This window comes from Aquila chrysaetos, chromosome 21, assembly GCF_900496995.4.
Source record: "Aquila chrysaetos chrysaetos chromosome 21, bAquChr1.4, whole genome shotgun sequence".
Lineage (NCBI taxonomy): Eukaryota > Metazoa > Chordata > Aves > Accipitriformes > Accipitridae > Aquila > Aquila chrysaetos.
The window spans coordinates 16,272,706-16,295,312 of NC_044024.1; the positions used below are offsets into that span (position 1 = coordinate 16,272,706).

At 43.7% G+C, this 22,607-nt stretch overlaps 1 protein-coding gene across 6 annotated transcripts in view; it reads right to left on the bottom strand.

The window, feature by feature from the left end:
- Positions 1–22,607, bottom strand: part of NRK (Nik related kinase) — a 118,012-nt gene that overhangs the window by 19,574 nt on the left and 75,831 nt on the right. For 5 of the 6 annotated variants that reach the window (XR_005931051.1, XM_029996437.2, XM_029996435.2 and 2 more), the window contains 11 exons: positions 19,281–19,412; positions 18,402–18,469; positions 16,659–16,774; positions 13,625–13,722; positions 12,230–12,348; positions 8,385–8,478; positions 5,706–5,879; positions 4,746–4,875; positions 4,201–4,359; positions 1,770–1,913; positions 385–519 (listed from right to left, as the gene is read on the bottom strand). Coding sequence is in view for 5 of the 6 variants with exons in the window: in XM_029996437.2 (XP_029852297.1) it covers positions 385–519; positions 1,770–1,913; positions 4,201–4,359; positions 4,746–4,875; positions 5,706–5,879; positions 8,385–8,478; positions 12,230–12,348; positions 13,625–13,722; positions 16,659–16,774; positions 18,402–18,469; positions 19,281–19,412 (1,369 nt within the window). In the remaining variant the exon portion in view is untranslated. The remainder of the gene's footprint in view (positions 1–384; positions 520–1,769; positions 1,914–4,200; positions 4,360–4,745; positions 4,876–5,705; positions 5,880–8,384; positions 8,479–12,229; positions 12,349–13,624; positions 13,723–16,658; positions 16,775–18,401; positions 18,470–19,280; positions 19,413–22,607) is intronic. The other variant, XM_029996433.2, reaches the window with a different exon arrangement.

A 22,607-nucleotide genomic window follows, 5' to 3' on the forward strand; every position in this document is an offset into this window, starting at 1 on the left:
TCACTAGTCCAGTTTCTTAGCAGTTACTCAGAGCCAGGAGGGAAGCTGAATAGCATGGAGGTGTAAAACGTCAGTCTAATTAAAACCTTAAGTAACTATGGGACTTCTAAACCACTGACTGAGCAACAGACCAGGGCTGGCAGTCTCTTCTTCAAGCCGTCACAGGGAATTCCAGTAAGGTCATCCAGTAACTGCTGCAAGAAGAGATACTACCTGAGATGACAGGGAGCAAAGCATCTGCCATGTAAAACAAGGAGGTTTGAAAGAACTCAGAGATATTCAGCCCAATACAATCCTGAAACAGAGATGAAGAAAAATGCTGGCGTCACGAGATGCAAGAGGATAATTAAGCAGCTCGTCAAGGGAAAAACAAAAAGGCCTTACCGACTTTGTAGTGTACGCAGCCTTCCAGGTCACCCACAGACACCCAGCCTTGCCGCTTCTCCACCTCTGGATCATTGCGCAAAATTTTATTTCTCAACCATGATAAGTAATATACCCTCAACTTATTCTTCTTCCCTAGGATTTGGAAGAGAAGACAGACATAATGCTTTAACTCACTGAAGTACAAACTCTCCCACACTTACGAAAACCCAGAGTTTTGTGACCTGGAGTACAGCGGGTCTTTGTGTGCCTCGTCAAGGTGAGAGAAGAGTCCAGCAGTGCCAAAGAAAAGCCCTGTGTGATGGTGACACGCAGGAGGGAACTGGAACATGAGCAATCCTATGGCATTTGGCACACGTGCACTTACCTTGTGACTCAAGCTTCATGCAAGATTTTCACACCTGACTACAATTCTTCCCTCAGGCCAAAGAATAGGTCTCTATAGACGCATGTATTACCAGAAATAATCAGCCTATCTGGCATTGACTCTTTGATGTGAAGGAAGGAATGGCCTACAATGGCCATTTTGAATACGTGACTCAATTAGTTCTAATTAACTGACAATCTTCATTACAAGCAGCTATTTTCTTTTGGATGCCTTTCCAGGTGAGAATTCCTTTGTCATCTTTCACCTCAGTCAGTCTTTCTGTTGCTTTAGTTCGTAAGTACATACGGTCAACAGCAGTCTGGGATCACAGGTCAGTCTAAAAGGGAAGGACTGTCCCACATAAGCAACTGGACCTGGCAATGGGACAAACAGCTCTCACCATCACCTACCACGGTGAGTCTGGACTGGAGACAAGGAGCTGCCATTCCTTGCTGGACCTACATCTCTGACCTTGTTACGTGCCAAGCACCCTTTGAGGCCACTCTCACCCATGGGCAATAAGGGCCTCGGTACCTTGCAGGGCAGAGTCCAAGCTGTTTGCCAGCAGAGGTTGAAGACGCTACTCCATTTAATGTTACTGATGCTTTCACAGCAGAGATCACTCTCATGTTACTGCTCCTACATCTTGTTGAACACAGAATGAGCTCATTTAATGATATTTTAATAGAATTGCACTTAGATGCTCGCCCATCACAGAAACAAAGCAAACAGACTGACAAACTATAACTTGCTGAGAACCAGTTTGTTTTAAGGATATGAAACACTTCATACTTCCCACAAACCGTTTTACACATTAACCGGGTAATGAAATATCCCAAAGCCTCTCTGAATTGAGAATTAAATGTTAAAAATTCAAGAGAGCTTTCCTATTAACAAGAATAACTGTCCTGTGATTTTCTGTAAGAGGAAATTCCTCAACCTAGTTTATAACCTAATTCTTCTTTTTAATTGCTTCCAACCCCAATGCAGGTCAGATACTTTTAGACACTGAACTAACCTGATATAGTAATTAGCACATTGAGTCCTTCCAGAACATCCATTTGCTGGAATCGTCTCCTTGTAATCAGCGAATAAACTCTTCCTTGCCCACTTCTGTCCAGCAGCCACAATCCATTCTCTGTTCCCACCAGTAAATTTACTCCTGTTGATACACAGAAAAAAGTACTGCACAAATCACCTAATAATTCAGAGGCCACGGAGTGTTCACTGTTTTGAGAACTGATTCTTACTTAGTCTCACTTAATGGTACCTGATAATTTCTCTGTTGCTCCGTGGATGACCTCCCAGAAAAATGAATAGAAAAAAAAAAGGATCTCACTATTACAGTTTTTAGCCAGCAGAACACTCATATGCCCATGTAACTTGAAGGATGAGTAGTTCCGCTGAAGTCAGTGTTGATTTAAATAAAAAGGAAAATGCTTTGTGAACTTGAACTTCTCAGGTGACCTTGGAAAGTGCCTGTGAGCACTGCAAAAGTTCCAGTCCAGCACCACTCCACTGGCAACACAAGAGATCCAACTAAATGATCTAAGGGTCTCTACCAATTAAAAAAAAAAAAAACAAAACCCAAAACGAAACACCAAAAATCCCCAAAAACCCCAAACCAAAAACCCCCCTCTTTTCCCAAATACAACACTCAAATCACAGGAGGGCCAAACTTGTGGGAAGAAGGGCTGCTGTTAGGAGGAAGTGGAGTGTTTGTTTGAAAATGCTCTGTGTTTTGCAAGAGTGCTTTCAAATGCCAAATTAAAGGAGTGAATCCATCTGAAATCCAACTGCTCCCAAGGAAGCAAAGGCTCCAGTGGGTTGCTGACATGAGAGGATGTCAAAAATTGTGTTCGGCTGGCATGACAGCTACATTTCCTAATAGAACCTAATCAGGTTCTAAAGAAATGACACGAGGTATCCTGCTGTAACAAGCCAACTCCTCTACTGGCAATGGTCTGTGACAAGTACCTGGTGCTCTTCAGCCTCAAAGCACATTTAATTACAGACCTTACCACACAGCTCTGTTCTTAATTTAAAATCTTGGACTCCTACAAACATACATTACACAAAATCCGTGAAGCTGTAAATTGGAAATCTACATTTCCTTTGGATAATGTTTCATCTACTTCATTAATTTTCCATTCCAGACTCAAGAAGTGAGGAGGAGTAAAAGGCTGGGTGAGTCCCACAGAATACATCTGTTCTTCTGAAGTAGAAAGATGGTTAAAACAACTCAAGAGCTTAGCTAGTGTGAGACTGGGACAAGGTCTACAGTTGTTGAAAACTGGCCTGACTACACTCATCTTGGTTTTACACCATGTGAAGCTGATCCTGTAAAAAGTGTGATCCAGCGAGGTTCTGAGTAAGCACTGACAGCAGGAACTAAGGAAGCCAAGCTTTTGGAAAGACTGATGGTTGACCTTCTTCATATTCTTGGAATACTTAACACACATGACAGCAAAAGGCTTCAGGTTTGGGTTATTGCCACTGGGTCAGGGCTTAGTGTGATCAGCTGTACTCGTATGCGGCTAAGACAAGAATAAGTATCATGAGCCGCGTAAGTTACTCAAACATTTGCAACTTTTGGTTCTTCCAACGAGCACAGTTTCAATTTGCTGCCTGAGCAAAACATTTTCTCATTCTGATGCACAAAATCCTTTGCAACTTGTCCTGGTTTCAGCTGGGATAGAGTTAATTTTCTTTCTAGCAGCTGGTATAGTGTTATGTTTTGGGTTCAGTATGAGAAGAATGTTGATAACACACTGATGTTTTCAGTTGCTGTTAAGTAGTGTTTATGCTAGGTCAGGGATTTTTCAGCTTCTCATGCCCAGCCAGCAAGAAGGCTGGAGGGGCACAAGAAGTTGGGAGGGGACACAGCCAGGACAGCTGACCCGAACTGGCCAAAGGGGTATTCCATACCAGGTGATGTCATGCCCAGTATACAAACTGGGGGGATCGCTGCTCGGGAACGAACTGGGCATTGGTCGGCAAGTGGTGAGCAATTGCATTGTGCATCACTTGTTTTGTATATTTCAATTCTTTTATTATTTTTGTCATTTTATTATTGTTATTATTATCATTATTAGTTTCTTCCTTTCTGTTCTACTAAACTGTTCTTATCTCAACCCATGAGGTTTACCTTTTTTTTTTTTCTCCCCCGATTCTCTCCCCCATCCCACGGGGTGAGGGGGAGAGAGCGAGTGGCTGCGTGGTGCTTTGTTGCTGGCTGGGGTTAAACCACGACACAACTGTACGTCGTCTGTTTGCCATCTTCTACCAGGAAGGCAGTGTCATGCGAGTGATATCTACTCAGTGATCCACTCCAGGACTTTCTGACAGGAGAGGGGCAATACAACTGTGAAATCTGCCTGGCATATACTGCCAGCCTCTCCTGCTGCTGCCTTCCCTCCATACACATGCCCAAGTACTTCTGAGCTTACCCCACAAAGCAGCACAAAGGACCTCCGAGTTGAATTTCTTCTTGTATTTACGAATTTCTGGACTGTCACTCTGCGGGCGGATATTTGTCGGGTTGACGTTGACAACAGAGCCCTTCCTTGCGTTTTCCCTCCTGACAGGTTCAGGTTTTGCACCAGATGCTAGAATGAAAGACATAAGCAGGCATGAAAAATATGAGTGTTTAGCTACATCTCACATTTGACCTGTTTATGGCCGAATGAAAGAAACCCCAGAGGGGTGAGAAAACACCTCGGGAGCATTACATAGCCAGAGAAAAAAAAAAAACAAACCAACATCTGGAAGATTCCCCAGGCATTCCTAAGTAAACACTGTGGTAACAGCAGAGTAGAGCAAGCCAGATCCAGAAGAAGGGCAAAAGCAGTACAATGAAAATTCATAGCGATGCGGAGTTTCAATTTCTGAAGATGTTACTAAGAATTTCCATTTCCAAGCAATTGGCCCTCCCCACTCCCAAAAATGAAGAAACCAGGAGTGACATTTTATGAGGAGGGTAAAGCATACTCACGAGAACTACAGGAAGGTCCTACTGGACTGGTGGGAGGGGTGATTGGCAGAAGTCTAGGATCTATGAATGAAGTAAACGATGCTGTAGACGATGTACTGCTCTTTGAAGGTGTGCTTTCAGTGCACGGGGCCTACAATGAAAAACAAGAGCGACTTCAGGAAGACGATGCTAAGGGAGCAGACAGCCCACAGCAGTGCAACTCCTCTGAGGTTCCGAAGAAATGGCATGTGGCTTACTCAGACATGATGAGCAGTCTCAAAGCAGTGGATACATGGTACAAATTCAGCGACAGAAGGGGAGGCCTGAGCAGGGAGTTTAGCCGGGCACGGCACTGAAATAACCAGTCCCCAGCAGAAGAGCACGCCGTTCGCTCCTGCTGTCTCACCTGCAACAGGACATTGCTCGAATCTCTGCGCAGCGAGGAGGACACCGCTGCCTCAAGTAAGGCAGTTTAAGACGTGAGCCCTGACAGAGCCGTTATCTGCCTCCAGTGACACACTTCTCCCCAGGAGACCCTCGCGGCGGTGTTAGAGTCCCTTCGGGGCTGCCGGGACATGCTGCCCTGGCCCCTGCGCAGTCTCACCTGACACGTGGATGGAAGAAAGCCAGGGACAATGAGCAGAGGCAGACGAGAGTGCTGTGTTGCTGACATGACAGGTAAAGGAGCAGAGGGTACAAGCCCTTCTAGCTTGTGTAAAAGGGGAGAAAAAAGGGAAGGAAAGAAAAGGGAGCAGAGAGAGAGATGGGGGCAAACAAGCGGAACAATAAAATCTGTTGGGGAGCTCAAGATTTCTTCTCTGTCCCCTAGATAAAACTTCTAAAGAAAAGAAGGGATGTGGTGAAAAATCTCATCAGAAAAAGAGACAGGATAGGTGAAGTTAAAAGGCCCTCAATCTCAGGCTCCTAAGGGCTGGAGGAAAATGATGGCACAATTCATTTGATCTGTAATTTATCTCTTACCTTACTCAGAGGTTTGTTCTGAGGTTCCTGGCTAGTCAGCGGCACTTTTGGTGGGTTCACAGAGGAGTCTGAAATTTGGCTTTGCTGGAGGAGATCTGGCAGGAGATAGTTCTGGTTGTTTACACTCCAGAGGCCTTCTTGGGGGCTAGAAATCTGTTTCCCTAGAATCTGATCCTGCACATGAGAACACACAGTTAAGCTCCACATTTAGCATACTTCCAATGCACTATGCAACCCTGTTAATTAGGACAATAACTAATGAGCTTATGGGAGGGGTGCTCTGTGTGATGCATCATGGAAAGACAAACCCTATGGAAAGATTAAAATAAAAAAATAAATACAAAAGTGCGTGGCAAACACTGGAGACATCAACACTGGCTTCCACTGCTGAAGTGCTCCACAAATGTTCCTCACCTACGTTACCTCAGCCACAGGTAAAGAAGCAACTTCATCCTCAGAGACGCTTGAGACAGAATCAAATGACTTGTCCTAGCGTCCTAGCATTCTGATCTGACCTCTACCTACCACGGTCAGAAGTAGGTACTTCTTGATTCTGGACCTGCATTTAGTTCCAAGCCCCTCACCATTCATTTCATTGCTACTTTCCATTTACTGAATTAGGAGACCTTATTGTAGAATGACATTCAGTAGGATCCAGTACCAGCATTTCCAGTACAACAATGTTTGGTACTGCAGACCTCCTTACAGAATCCCACCAGCTTCAAGGAAATACTTGTCAACTATGCAAGGTGTGAGGCACCACACAAGCTCTCTCCCCGACAGCACAAAATACCGAGTCAGAGGTCGGTTTCTGGGAATACATGGCTGAAAGCTTTGAGAGGAAGAAAGATGGGATGTATAAAGCGAGCGGTGTCCCAGATGGGGAGAGCAGTGCAGAGGGATCTACCCCTGGCTGTGATCAGTCAGGGTACCTGAACACCATTGGCACCGGAACGTAGAGTGACAGGAGTCAAGCGCTACACTAGAAAATTCCTCCTAAATTACACCGAAGCAAAAAGCACCACCAAACTCGAGCAGCTTTTGGCTGGTTGAATTCAAGGCAAGTCTGTACATTGTACTGACTTTGATAAACAACCTACTGAAATCAGATCAGCTATTTTGAATGCTGGCCAAAATAAAAAAAGTAGATAATTCTAAATAAAAAGACATTTGCCTTTTAAAAGCCAAGTAATTAACTAGAAATCAAATGGATGCTCTAAGTATTTAACATTTTAATTTAGATACAAAAAACCAAACCAAACCAAAATATACATGTCAGTATTTGAGATCAGGGAATCAAGCCAGTATGGAGCTTTTTTTTCAGTTTTGAGTCATGTTCAGCTGAACTGAACCAAACCCCCATTTGAATCATTTGGTACACCCTAACCACTTCAAACCAGTTCATGCTGATGGGCCGGGGAAAGGGATGTTGGAAGAAGTCGTGGACACTCATAATGGCTGTAGTTGGTGAAACAGAGGTGGGAGGAAAGGATAGGAGTCTCCGTGAGAAGGACGGAGAAGACTGGAAGGGATCAGAGAGATTTGTGAGGAGAAGTGGCAGTCATCTGTCTGTTCTCCCTCCTGCATTGTCCTCCCCAACCCCACCAGAATGTGACCTCCACTCTTTTCCATCCTCCCTCATCCTCAGTCCGGGCCTCGACAACTCCATCCTTCTCCTTTCTCTCAGGCAGCCCATTTCCAATGCCCGGATATCAGGGGAAAGTGAAAGCACTGGGCTGATTTTGCCACAAGAAAAGTACTGGCTTTGCCCCATCTATAATTACTTCTCCGAAGCAGGGTCTTTTCTCCTCGAAGATGGTGGGACGAAGGCAAAGTAAGAGTCCTTCCCCAGTCAGGAAGGATGCCACTCTGGTCTGAAGCTTAGAAATCACACCAGAGGTAAAGAAAAAGTCCTTTTTCTTCCTAGCCCTGCCACAGCTCACACAAGCAGCTCTGGGGAAAACATCAGTTTCACAGCAATTTATTTTCCCTATCTGTGAAATGAGAGTACCCTCAGCAATATGCGAGAAGTGCTCTGATGCTGAGTGCAAGTCTTATTGCTGTAATTTTTTTTGGTTTCCAACCACAAAGAACATTGTTCTGCTTTGTCCGACTTCATCTTTTCTGCACTAATATTTATCACAGGGGAAAACCCACATGACTTGAGGTCTCTGCTAGAAACTACAGCTGGGAAGGAACCACAACATGACACATGAGAAGACATGTATTTGTGCTAAGCCAGTAGGGAGAGATGAAGTGTTTTTCCCCCTCTTCAGATAATATTTTAAGTAGTAAGCAGTAGTTCTCTTTAAATTGGAATAAAAAAGTCAAGATTTTTAAAAATAGCAACAATGCACACCAAAAATAATCAACAGTATTGCTTTTTGCAACCTGCCCAGTGCCTTCAAGAAATACATTGACATCAGAAACTACTACCAGGTCAATAACAAGGACAAAGAAAGAAGTGCAATTTCGTAGGTAAATGTAAGCATTTTTACAGGAAGCACAAAACCTGAAACTACACATTTTTTTCAAGGCTTATAGCTATAATTTGCAATGACAGAGCAGGACTTTAGAGTGAAAATGCTGCTGAGAAGAAATGGATACAGTGTTTATCATGCACATTAACGATCCGACTCCCCCCCACTGTACCCACCCCCTTACAAATGGCCAAATTACCTTCTGTTCTGCGACGGTGCTTTGGGGTTTCAGTTCAATTCCATCTGGTACTCTCGTCCTTGAGAAATCTGCCACTCTGCTGCTTAGCAGTTGCCTGGTAACAAACTCCAATTAATGAACAGAACTACTTCAGGGGGGAAAAAAAAAGCCCCCAAAACCAAAAAGAAAAAACCCCCACATACACATGTTCAAAAGTGAGCATAATTAACATTCACTAGTTACACTTAAAGGTTCTTGTACAAAAGCAAGCTGATTAGTCTGTGGATGTGCCTGAACGGACTCGAGCCTGAGGACCACTCACACGCAGCAGGAAGCTCTGCCCACCTCGACGGAGAGCATCCCTTCATCTCCCTGCATTTCACCCGTCACTTTTCAGACACTGCATAGCTCAGGCAAGTGAAGCTGGTCCCTCAAGCTGTCATTTGAAAAGTGCCTACTTCAAAACTTCTCCTGTCTCCCCTCGTACACTACCCTGCTGGGTGCAATTATGAGCCACCCTGCTCTCCAGAGAAAGCATCAGCTGCACTTGCAAGGAGAAGAGCCGCTGCTCCGCTATATGCTGGTATCGGGGACCTCTCTGCCAGTGCCTATGGGGACAGGCTACGCTGGAATTTCACACTGTGAATCAGTCCCTGAAACATGGACCTCCTCACCTTACGTACAAAGAAACAAAGAAAATGTTGCCCAGTGCACATAGAGACAGAAGAACGTAAGAGCTGCTAGACTGGCTGGGGCCAAAAGCCCACCTAGTCCAGTATCCCGTCTTCAACAGTGACCAAAAGCAGATACCTAAAGAAAGAGCAAGAACAAGGCAAGCATCTGTTGTGATATACCCCAGCATACTATTGCTTCCTACACAACCGCTGGAATATTTGCATTTTAAACTTTTTCACCCAAGTGGGACAGCCTCAAACTTCTGTCAGTGAGACTCTGGCCCCATTTCTGTGCGTTTCCACCCCACATGATTTATTTATTCCACTTATTTATTTATATTCATTTATTTATTACTGCAATCCATTTAAGCCTATTACACTTCTGTCTCCTTTCCAGTAATTATACAACTGACTGCATTCAGGATCCTGGTGTGAAGGGCTCTACAGTGCTATGTGACAACTGGTAGGAGAGTATAAGGTTTTGGGTTTTTTTTTTTTAAATGTTGCCCAATGCGATAACAAAGGAGGTTTGGTGAGAGAGCTACCGACTTAAGATGGTTGTGAAGGAGCAGAAGTTTTTGTAGCCTTTTTTTGTTGGGTTTTTTTTTTGGTTTTCGGTCATTCCCCCTCCTTCTATGGGATGGGTAAATATTTGCATACTAAACTTAGAAGGAATGGCAAGATATGGAGTAGGATCAATGGTGAGTACAAGGACCTGTTCTTATCAGGAAAGCAAGCAGCAGCTGCTCTTAATTGATGTCAACCTCCCACTTCTTAGGGGAGAAAGTAAATCCTAGCCAAGCACATAACTGCACCGACCTTGTCCAAATTTTGGTAGGGAACAGCATACAAAGAGCAGAGAGGGGAAACAGAACTATACAAAATGAGTCCCAGGAAACTCAGTGTTTTAGGGGGGATTATGAACACTGCAGGCATCAGAGGAGGAAGCACTCTCAGTAGAGTTGAGAAATTAGCATCAATGGAATAGATATGTTATACAAGCAGGTAAGATGCTGGATCACATACACTGACATCCTTTCCTTAAAACAAAAACCTGGTGTATGTGAGGAAGAATTCTGGCTCATCTCACTGACAAGAAAAACAAGATCAAAAGTTGTTTTACTGGTGAAAGACAGCTGCCCTTAGTCCTGGCTTCCTCAGAAATGAGCCTTCTCAGGGTGGTTAACAGGATTCGTCCAAGAAAATATGAAGCTCTTTCTCTTGCATGTGTGCATGTCCCAAGTCTAGTCCCGCTGGGCACCTCCAGGAAAGCTGGAGCGTGGACATCAAAAGCTGTTCCACAGCCCAGGCAAGAACAAAAAAACCCCACAGATTGTTTTCAATAGCCAACTAAAACTTGTCCCAGGGTGTCTCAGCCAAAGCCCACACAGAAACACTCGTACAGGATGCAAGGGGCTTCAGATCCTGCATTCACATGCTTTAGATAGCAAGAAAAACAAAACCCTTCACTTTCTCCAGAATATGCAAAGTTTCAAAGCTGGCTGCTGCTTTTACTTCGATCACTACCCTTTTTGCTATTTACTTGGTAGTAATCAGGATATATATCCCCAAATATCTATCTTTTAATATAAGTGACGTACAGCCGAGGTGAAGGGACTTTGTTAATAGACAAGATTATACTTTTGATTTTACAGGAGTTCTTGCGGTGGCTGTGTGCACAGGAGGGCAAACCTGACAGGGATCATCCTGCTAATTCCAATTCTCTAGAGGACTGGTGGATCTCACACACAGAGGAGATGCAAATCATACATGCAGACTTCCAAAGGCAGTGATACCACTCCTTCAAATCATTACAGCATGCAAGGATCACAGCAATCTAACACTTACACAGCAAAGTCATTGCTACAGGGCAAATCCATATTTTTATGTAGAGTCTTTCTGAGGTCTAGGATGAATTCTATGACCTAGAGTGAATAAAACTTTTTACAGATCAGAATAAGGTGGTTTGGAAGAGGAGCAGTAAGAAAATAAAGGCATTACAGTAAAAAGACAGCTCTTTCAGGTGCACTGAATAAGCTACAAGGTTTTTAACATTCTCCCTCCTCATCCCTCAGCTTTGAAAATGAACTTCAGAAATGCAAATCAGGAGCATATGCAGGCACAAAAATTCTACCTTCCTCAGAGCAGCAGAGGGGAAAGGACTGGTACCAGGCCAACACAGTAGCTTGCCAACAGTGCTACAAATCTGTGCATCTCTTCCTGAAGACTGACAAAACTGCATGTGCAATTATGTCAGAAGAGCAAGAACCCCATCCCCGAGAGCTCTGTGGCCCTGTGATGCACTTCAAAGTAAATCCTAGAACTTGAATTATACTGAAGTCTCTTTGCAAGAAAATTAGAAGTTTCATTCATCAATACTAAAAAATAAATTCTGTTTGCTCTTCCAAACAGCAGGGCTGGCCAACTGATCCCTCGACTCTCTTTCACTTGGACTAGCAAACTATTCACGCACCATTATTTCTCAGCAGAATACACATTTTGCATGACAGGTAAACACCACAAGATGTCAGTCACAAAATCAACAAGAGAAACTGGAAAGCTAGAGAGAAACAGTTCAGGTGAGATCAGCTTGGTACAAGCCGCAGCATCATCTGCACAGCAATTGTGCAAAATAACAATCTTAAAAATACAGCAAATTTTACAAAACCAAATCCTGCTTACGCTATCTGCTCATTATAAACAGCCCTGGTGAAGGAATCAACTTTTCAGCGGTAATTATTTCTCCCGGAGTGAAGAGACTATCTGAACACAAGGGTCATGTTTGCCTTGCTTTTTTCACTGTAACCCGTATTTAGCATGAAGGCATACAGTTTTCTTTCCCTCTCCTTTTTTCTTTCAAAAATTCCATTTAAACGTAGATCAATGTGAAGTAATCTCTATAAAAGCACTACCTATTGATATTCAGTTAAAACGAGACATTTCCTCATTGTCCCAGGGCAGCAAGTCATCAAAGCTTATTACACTGCATACATCTGATGAAGCAAACATTTACCCCCGGGAGTTCATTATAGTGTGATTAAACTGCTTAATTACAACTGGCATAAATGACTGATAGTAACTTCAGAGGGGAGGTAGTATTTACGTATGCCAACTTTTTCCAGATATTTAGAAGTGAGTAATAAAAAGGAAGAAAATAGTAATAATTAAAAAAAAAAATAAAATCAAGCCAACCTTGTGTGGTTCATGTCATCTTCATCGCTGCTGCTGACTTCATCACTTGATGAGGAATAGTCTGCTGCTTTTAAGAATGAGTTGGCACCATCCTTCCCCTTGGCAAAGGAGCCTGGACTCTGAGTAAAGAAAACTCAGTTGATTTTTTTTCTCATGGAAGAAGACATCGCTAAACAGCACGTGCAGTATTCTACTGTCCCAGCAAATATAGTTATTGTCACTTCCACACCAAAAAAGCTTTATTAGGAAGCTGATGCTCTTGTTGGTCCATCACAAGTGGGTATTTCACACAGGAAAGCGACCTAAGCCAAAACATCTGATTCTCCTAAAAGTTGAAAGGTGACTAACTTTAGTTAGTATGTTATTTTGAATCTCAGACATTTATGATTCAATCTTCGCACTTTGCAGGAGCATAGCAGCACTTCCTTTTTTTGCACAAGAAAAGCAGTGCTCTGCACCAGGACTAAAGGGTTACACCAGCTTGAGCTTCGTTCTAGCCCTGCGCTACCCTGAGGCTTGCGGGGCCACGAAGCACCTTTGGGCTGGAAAGGCAACACCAACACAGCCACGGCTCGCACCCACGGAGCGGTTAGACACCCCAGTCCTACGGGAACTCATCTACAAGGGCTCCCACACTATTGGCAATGGCCTAAACACAGAGTCGTCTTCAAAACTCCGGTCCCTGACAAGGCAGGAGGGGTTGGGGACCCCGGTAAGCTGCAGTTGTCCCCTGCTGCCCCGCTCTCCATCCCCTGGAGCCACCCGGGCCTGCCTGAGAAGTTTTAAAAGGCCAAGCATCCCGCAAACTTTTAAAATGCCAAGCACCCCGCATATGAGCTCTCGCACAAGGCACCGTGAACTCCAGTTGTCTGACAGGCACCCCCCAACCCCAGACACCACCAAAGAAAAGAAATGCCTCAGTAAATAAGACAGAGAAGTAGCAATCATCCTTCCCATCCGCAGCACGTCGGTCAACCAAGAGCCAGGACAGTCTTGAGTGTGTCACAGTCCGGTAGCGCATATTCCAGGCAGTTACACACTGGATATTTGCACAAGCCACCGGCACGGTCTTGACTTCTGGGTTGTATGACAACCGATCAATGACTTTGTGAAATACTGAAGACGTACCCTTCGTTTCTAAAGATCTATGATCAGACAGGTTCAGGAAAACTGAACGCCCTGCCCATGACCTGAGCTGGACACAAGTCAGACCTGGACAGAAAGCTGACGAGACACGTTAATGCAGCAGTAAGCCTGAGCCAGCCCCACACAACCTCTCAGGTGGTCTCATTAGCTAGCAAATTCAAGCACCAACAGAGAAGCTATCTGCATAGACATTCCCTCAGTGAAAACTATGAAAAAATAAAAAATATCAGTGGATTTAGAAGAACCTACTGCAATCTGGCCTGGATGAGAAACTTTTTCAGACTTCTTATGCAGCTGCAAGTGGTTCTGGGACAAAGCGTTCTCTGCCTGGGCCGGTCCGGGATTCCCTGAAGAGAGAAAAGAGAGGGGGGGGGGGCGGAAAAAAAAAAGTTTCTTTTTTCAAATGCATTTGCAGTAGTGTGAGAGAGGGGACCAGTAAGACAGAGAGGGGACCAGTAAGACAAGCACATATAGTTACCACCCACAGCACACACCAGCCTCTGCTGACAAACTTCTTTTTTCTCTTTGTTGCAAAGGGAAATCTTTTTTCCCTGTTTCCCAGTGGTTCCGGATGCCACAATATCATGTATATAAATTGATACTGGCGCAGTTTAATGCCGCAAGAGTAAGACAAGCAGACCAAAACCTTGGCAACGTACTCCCACTGCACACCAGCAACAGTTCCATGGACTGGAAGGCAGCTTGCAAGTGAAAAGGGCGAGGGCACGCTAATCCCTTCCTCTGATCCTGTTCTTGAGGGGAGACAGCTCATCATATCAGCAACTGCTGGTCATATTCCAGCACCAAAGGTGTCACCCAGCTACATGCCTGTGACTGCAGACAGGGGGGTCAGGGAGATGGGTACATGAGCCTGGGCGCCCCATGCACATTTTCATGAGCAAACAGACATGCTGCAAAGATTTGGCCTTCGTAAAACTGTTGCACAAAAACAGTCTAAAGAAAAGTCTCCAAACCCAACTGGGCTGAAGGCAAACAGCTGCACTAAGCTCCACTCATGAGCATGGGGTCAAGCTAAAAGCAGAAGAGGATTCACCACTTCCCCCCGCACCACAGGGCGAGCCATTTTCCAGTCCCTGCTTCCCTCAGGGCCCATGAAATGTCACTTCTCAGCTCCCACTTCCACTCTGCGCCGTGGGGAAGTAGGTAGTAACAGCCCTCATTTCTGCAGAGAGCGCTGGTTTCCAGCGCCGCGGGCCAACTCGGCGTCAGGTGGCACCTCGTGACGCTCTGCCCAAGGTCAGGTACGGGGAGCAGGGAAGCTGCAGCACGATGCTTCCCTCCCAGGTGGCATGGGACCTGCACTTGCCACCATGCTTGCCCAGCTATTGAATACCCAAGCAAACGAGGCTAGAGGAGCTGGCGTCCATCTGCACGTGCTGATGCCACGTGAGGAGGGATGCTTGCAAGTAATTAAGCGTATCTTCCCTTTCGGTGCCCCCGCTGCCCGCAAAGCTACCTGCAAAGAGCAAAAGCAGCCTTGGAGAGATGCCGTCTTCTGCACGCAATTCCTGATACAAGTGAAGGGAAGGAAAGCAGATGTGCCCTCACCCTGCCACTGGGACTCACTAGCCAGTTCAACGTCTACCTCGTTCAGCAATTTCTCCCATGACTATCCCACTGCTACCAACAGGACTCCTTGCAAGTGAAGGGGGGAGAATTCAAGCGCACACAAATTAGGATTTGTATTTGGTAATTTATCACAATGGCTTCATGTATTCATGCATTTTGCAAAGCTTTTAGAATTCAGAATTCCTTATTGGTCAATGAGTACCTAAGCAACTCAGCAGAATTATTAGCTTTAAAGTATTTATAGCCCTTTCCTGCCCAATTCATTATCCCTGCGGGTTTGGGAAAGCAACAAACTCTTTCTGGAACACCATATGCCAGAACTAGCTGTAATTTAATGACACTTAAGAACCCAAGGAGACAGTTTAAACCACAAGGGAGGTTTTCTATTCTTTCCATTGCTGGTGAGGTTTTCATTTCCCCATGCCAAAATAGCACAGGAGTTACACATCATGCAGGCATTGCTAAGTTGAGCTGGGCTGTTGGATATTGTTCATCTCTATGCTGTTATTCAAACATAAAATGACATAAGAGCAAAAAGAAACAAAAGCCAAGCAGTTTAAAGCGTGCTTTGGGTTTCTCTTGAAGCAAAGCTTCCTATTCTGTGTAGTTACTGAAAGCAAAACCGGCTTGATTGTATAAGTGTAATAAATAAGCAATTTGTTCTTCATTTATCAAGGGCTTGCAAATTAACAATGTAAGCCTCAGTTTAAAAATAAATGACCTCAGCAGCTCACTGGTGTGGTTTCGGAACACTTTTAGCATCCACCCTGCTCCAAATTGGGCATGATTCCCCATGTCCCCCATCTTTAGTAGTCAACCTGGATGCAAAGCGTTATAACACACCACTGCTTTGCAAGGAGCAATACAAGAAATTGCCCTACAGTTGACCCACAGAAAACACCCTTAGGAATAAGAACAGAAGAACAAAGCTGTCCACTTCTGCTCCATGCCCCCATCTGCCAGAATCTCAGGTCATGTCTCGGGTACCAGTCTGTACTGCAAAAAATCTGCACAACCATGAGCAAGCCCACTGCGTTCCTACATCGCTACCAGTGATACCAAGATAGCTTACAAAGTTGCACTTTGCTTAAATTGGATGAGGCTACCTCTACCTTTTAACTTCTTTTGCCCTTTTTTTTTTTTCCAGTTCCACTATCTTTCAGCAAATAAAAGAATATTGGAGGAATGTTTCATAAGATGTTGTACAGAGAGTCTTACGCTTCCTTCAGCTACTACATTATTAGAGTGCAGAAATATTAGTGTACAGCAACTGCTCATCTGTATCATCGTATCAGTGGGCAATGCAAAAAAGCAGCATTCGGTTATGCAGAAAATGCCAATGGGTGAGTATTAGTTTTGAATTACATCTGTATGTCTGTAATGTTGGCTCTGCTGAGTTTCAGTGGTGTCAATAAGTGCAACAGAACCGATATTTTTCAATTCTTAATTGAGGCAATTCAAATTTTCTATACGGAAATATGTTCACAGTCACTTTTTGACTCAAAAGAGGAAGTGTTTATATTTGGGGAACATGGAACCATAAAATCGAGAGGGCTTTCAAAAGCTAACAAAAGAAGACATTGTTAAAAAAATATCCTATTTGCAATGCAGCACTTGACACCCTGCAGAAGCCTGTTCCATGTGATAGGAATTTTGCAGATTTTGACTGATGAATCCTTCACTTAGGAATCACCTGAGGTTGACCGGCTGCTCTGATGAGATCCCATCTCCCACTGCTTATTGCCAGGAGTGCTGCTGCTGCTGTTTAGCTTCAGAGCGTGTCCCCCGGGGGATGACTGATGAGCGCTACTAAACAAAAAGACAAAAAGCAGATCAGACTATCTTGCATGCAGGAACACAGACTGGAACAGACCTCCTAGGCCACTGAATCGAGTTCCCTGCTGTTACTGTATGATATAATATTCTTGACAAACAAAAGTTTTATATTCCTTGCTGCTCCAAGCAGGGCCACCCAGTAGTGAGAGCAGAAGATGGAGGGGACAGTTTCCTCTGGGCAGTCATTCTGGGAGATTACAGAGATTCCCAAGTCATTACAAAATATCCTACTACATGTACTTCTCCCTTGGCCGCTTCAGATTTGTGTCACTCCTGATTCCAAAATCTCATGGCTTTTACAAATAATGAAACCTGCTCCAGTACCCTCCTAGAAGATACATCATCACCCACTTATCAGTGGAAAAACGAACGCATCAGACAGTAAAACTAGCTGCCAAGCCTGTGAAGAAAAACAGCGGCTCCCCCAGAAACCCAGGCTCAGAAGCCACTCACTTGTAACACTGTGGTTTACTTACATGTTTCTTTTCTGTTTTGCCTCCTATAGTTCCTAAGTAGAGAGCATTTAGGGCTTGACTTCACTTGAAAGTTACTTCAGATTATGTTTCTGACTCTGGCTCATCAGAAATGCTGCACATTATTTTGTTATGTCAGCTAAATCTACTTTCCTTTCAAATCCCTCCAATCCTAGTTTCTCACAGCATTATGTTCCCTGATTAGACATCCAGCGGGGGCTACCCTTTACCGCTGAGCTCTCTGCATCCTTGGTCTTTTCTCCTGGGATATTAAAAAGGTACACTAGCCTTAAGGGCAGACTGCCAAAATAGTTAAGATACATCTACAGACAGCCTGTTCGAGCTACTACCAGGCGGAATAAAGCTACAGGCACAAGCTTCACGAGCTATAATTGTAAATGCCTATACAACGAGCTGGGGCCAGACCCCCACTCGCCAAAGTATCTGGGCACCTAACTCCCCTTTGAAACCAGCGGTGCCTGTGCTGATGGAGAGCATCTGCAAGAGCATCCAGGCAGCCCTGAGCAGCACCACTGCCACCTGCCATCATCAGTGTCGACAGGCTAGGATCTCAAGTAACCTGCACCTTCAGCAGCCACTTACTCTAATGTGAAGGGAAAAGTAAAGCATCACCAAATCCCAAGAAGTTAAATGATCGCGCAACACGCTGCCCGCTAACTGGGAAACGGACGCACAACTTGCGTGCAGCCCACTTGGGCATGCCAAACAGGCTGAACCAAATGAAACAACTCATTGCAGGAATTATTACAGATGGAACAGTCCTTGTATTTTAAAAATACTGCTTTCCAGCAGAAGACAGAACTAGCTTGCATGAAAATGAGATCTACAAGAGGCTTGTTTCTCTTTAAATCAGTTATGTTAATCATTAAAAAGGAAGCTGGCTTAGACACTTCCGTCAGGTTTAAGATCAGGAAGTTTGGTTAGTTATTTTTGTGGACAAACTGACTCAAAAGACAAAATAATTGTAACTGCTATTAAATGAGGTATGAACCCATGTCCGTTTTGGTGTTACTGAGGTTATGGCTTTGTTTTTAATAAATTGGCTTTAGTTTTCCTATTGACAATAAATCAGCATTAGTATAAGCATAAAACACTTAAGAGCTTACCTTGAAAGGCATCTCTGATGGCCAGGCTGATCCCTGATGTAAAATTTAGAGGTTGTCCTTTCTGGAACCTTAAGGATTTAATCAAACGTTTTAAGGTTGCTACTGGTATTTTAGACTTAGTTAATAAGCCTAATGCTTACCCAGTACTAATGCAAAAATAAGACTAACCAACATAAACGAATGATGCTTCAGTGGGACCTGTGGGGAGATCTTCCATGATATCAACACTGGAAGCTGCAAGTCAGCAGCAGGTGCTTACAATTTGCTCCAGGCCTGTGCAATCTATCAGGGCACAGACTGCAAGTCGTTTACACCTTTCCTTAGAGTCAGCATTATTCTTGGTCAATATTTAAAGCGGACAGGGAAATGCATCTGCAGCCACTTAACGCGGCTTTCCTTAGGTGGTGGATTACCTTATGTTGCTACCACAGGGCTGGGGGAAAAGACACCCCCTCCCCAGCTGCAAAGTAATAAAATGAACACATGCACATACACATCCACGCACAAATATTCTTGTACTTGCTCTTAGAAATTCTGTTAAAAAGAGAAATAAAGCATCACCTGAATTACACAAACTAATGAGCTTTTCTGCAACAAGCCAGATTTTTCACAGAAAGGGCAGCTACAAATACTTGGTCTAACAAAAGAAGCATATCTGCACTCGCAGATCCCACAGATACTATATATATAAACTCAGAACACTGACCTGCTTATAAATTTGTATCTTCATTCTAGATTACTGAGACCCAATTAATGCACAAGCAATGAGATTTTCACTGAGTTTCATCAAGTCCAGAGGATGGATACTAGACAGTGCAGGGGAACCAAGTAGAGTGCTATTAACCACCGACAGTGCCAAACACCCCGAGTTTCACATACCTTTGGGGGTTGCTCTTCATTTTGACTCATGCTCCAGAATACATCGTCCTGCACAGGGCTGAGTGGTGTCGTCACCATATCTGACAGTGAACTGCTGTGGTACACATCCTTACTAGCCCGGAAATTTTCACACTTGAAACAAACGAAATACATGTTGAATTGTACTTCCCTGCCTAGGTAACAGGTCCCAATCTCAACAGATATCATTGGCTCTGTTTGTGAGATCAAATTTTTAGTAAATGTACAAGGAGTATTTTGTGGATACAGCCCTACTCACCTTGTTCACTGTGAAGTAAGTTATTCACTTCCAGCATGTTAGCATGTTAGGCACAAATATTTCAAGGTGAAGGGTACAATAAAAAGATACAGTAAAAACATCTATGCCGTACATCTATCTCCCCTTCTTAAATTTATGGAGAAGCTAATAGGTCATTGGCAACACACAGCAAACTAGTTAACTGAATGATGCAAATAATACTGTGGAGTAAGTATATTTCATTCAAACCTGACCAATGCTTCCAATTCAGAATTTAGATAAGTGTAATCACTTGGGGAACCCACCTCCCCTAAGGTAGATGTTGACTTCCAAACTAGTCTTTGCAAGCCCACCATCAACCCAGAGTCAATGGAAACAAACTGCCAGCTGGAAGCGCTTTCAACTCTCCAGTGGTTATGAAGGTGCCCCGGCCCTCCTCTGCAACAGATTTTTCAAATACTTGAAAAAAATCAAAACTTGAGAATTCAGTAAGAAAGAAATAAGAAACTATGCTCAGACTACACCTCGTGGGTAGTCACGTCCAGGTGCTCCCATTGCGACTGCCTGTGTTTAAAAGATAGCTCCAAAGGTATGAAATTAGAGCATTAGGATAGCAAATGCTCTAATCACAGTGGGGGGGGGGCAGGGAAGAAATCAAATCACTTCCTTACACAGCCTTCATTCCAAGGGAACCACAAGTAAGCAGTGCAAAACTCAAGCTAAAATACTCAAAATTTGGTCCTCTGATTCTTTCTGTATTTAAAAGAAGAAAAAAAAAAAAACAAAAAAGAGAAAAGAAGGAAAGGTCCTTTAAAATCTACACGCTAATGATCTATTACAACGGCATCTTCCAAAGGGAAAGAAAGACAAAGAGCTAAAAACGTCAACTGAATGATCCTCCCTGAAATGAGAAATCCTCTTGGACAGAAGACCGAGACAGAACACATGGAAACGCCGAGTGAGCTGGGCCCGTCTTGAGGGATTGCTACGCTAGAACCAATTTGATGTTACAGAAATAGAAAAAAATATTAGAGAAATGCCTGAAGCTATACCACTTTGTGCTTTATCCCGGCAGATCTCCCACGCAAAGCGAGACCGGGGCTCTCCAGAGACACCTGCACCTCGCAGGAATGCGACGGGCTGACGACCTTCCCGCGCTGGGAGGGAGCCCCTGGCCCGGCACGCTGACACACCGCTGCTGGGAGGCACCTCCTTCTCAAATGCGTGGCAAGACCAGCATCCCCACCACCTGCAGGCCTAGCAATTTTTGTCTGAGTCGAAGTTCAAACTCTTGTGCCCAACTGAGTTACTGTAATTCAGAGCAGAGGCAGCTGCAGTTCAGTTTCCCCAAGGAATGACTCAGAGGCGTATTTTATGGATTTATCAGCCCAAGTCCATAAAATTCTCCAGTGCCCCAGTCTTAAAAAGTAAAATACAGTAACTGAGAACTGTGCACAGCTTTTCAATAATATAATATGATTATGAACTCCCTATAACTCTGCAAGATTAATTATTTCACAGGAACAATGTTCAAAATCACTTAAATATTGACAGGCAGTAATTGTAAAACTAGTTAAAGATGCCAAACATCCATTCAAATATCCCATCACAACCTCGCAGACCTGCATGACAATGTCAACTGTCAAAAAACAGTCCTGAGAAGTTCACCTAGTTAAATATTGAGGTGCTTTTTCTGACTTTTTGGGACAATATGTTCTGTTGACTCCCTTTACAGAAAATAGCTTTTTCAGCAGTTATAACATCTCATAATCCATGTCCTTTCATTTTGTCAAAATTACTTTTTTGTCCAACATGATTGTCACTAATACTAGTTTTTAGTTAACCAGAATTATCTCAACAGCAAAGTGCTCCCCTGAAATGATTCATCGTGGGTATAGAAATAGGCTTTATAGCAAGTGTATTATTATCAGAATATAGGAATATTTTGTTTTTTCCTTGCCACTTTTTCAACAAGATACTTACATTTCTTCCTAAATTCCAGCTTTTAAGCCCTGCAGACTACCAGTAAACTGTACTTAAAAGCATGGATGAGCTTTGCTGAATCATGATACAAGTGACTGGGTGAATCCAAACTCTGCAGATGGTACCCACATACATTCTTCAGGCAGAGAGAGACCAGTACACCAATTCCATATAAAGCCAAGAAGTGACACCTGCTTTTGGGATGATTTCTGTACGACCTACAAGACCTTGCTATTCCACAGCAAGCCAAAAATGTCTCAGATAATCCCCAAAATCATAGTGTTTGATATTCCCCTGAAGTTTTACAGATAAAATAATTTGTATGGGGGAAAAAAAAATTTTAAAAACCTAACAACGATTCTAAACTACTGAGACTTGAGCCTTAAATTGTTTTTATTATAAGTAATACTGAAAGAACAGCAGCTCCTCTCATGCACAGAAAGCACTGGTAGACAAAGTACTACCTACTACGTGTCTTCAAACCATAAAGGCACACCTAACGGAGCTAAGGAAAACCTTAGGACCCTTTGGTCCCTGAAATTATAACATAAGGTGATATAGTACAAAAGACTGATTACTAGAGTTAGTTTAAAAAGATTTAGGAGCAAGAAGTCTTAAAAAGACAGGCTGCACTGCTTTTTGGAGGATGTCTAAGATACTAATTTGAACTGAATCTACACACAGGGGCTAGATAAGTGCAACTGTTGTTATAAAACAGCATAAGGAAAAGGATTTTCTTAAACTTCTAAGCAGATCTGCTCTGGGATACTGGGTCAATCCATGACCTAATGCACAGCTAGTTCTTCTAATATTGTTAGCTTTCTTTTTCTGTTTCAGCCACATTACTCCAGACAATAGAGGAGATCTAGCTAGCAAATCCTACAGTAAAACCACAGAGTCAATTAAAAAATGGAGTTCATTTCAGATGTGAGCTGAATTCCTCCACTAGTCAGGCGGCAGGAGACACTGGGCAGAAAATCAGACTCCGTGACTCTGTGCAAGAAATCTCTGTGAAATTCTGCTGGTAGCCCAGAACCGGTCATCCCACACCAGCACAACCAGAGCCAGACCTGCTACCGTGCTGCAGC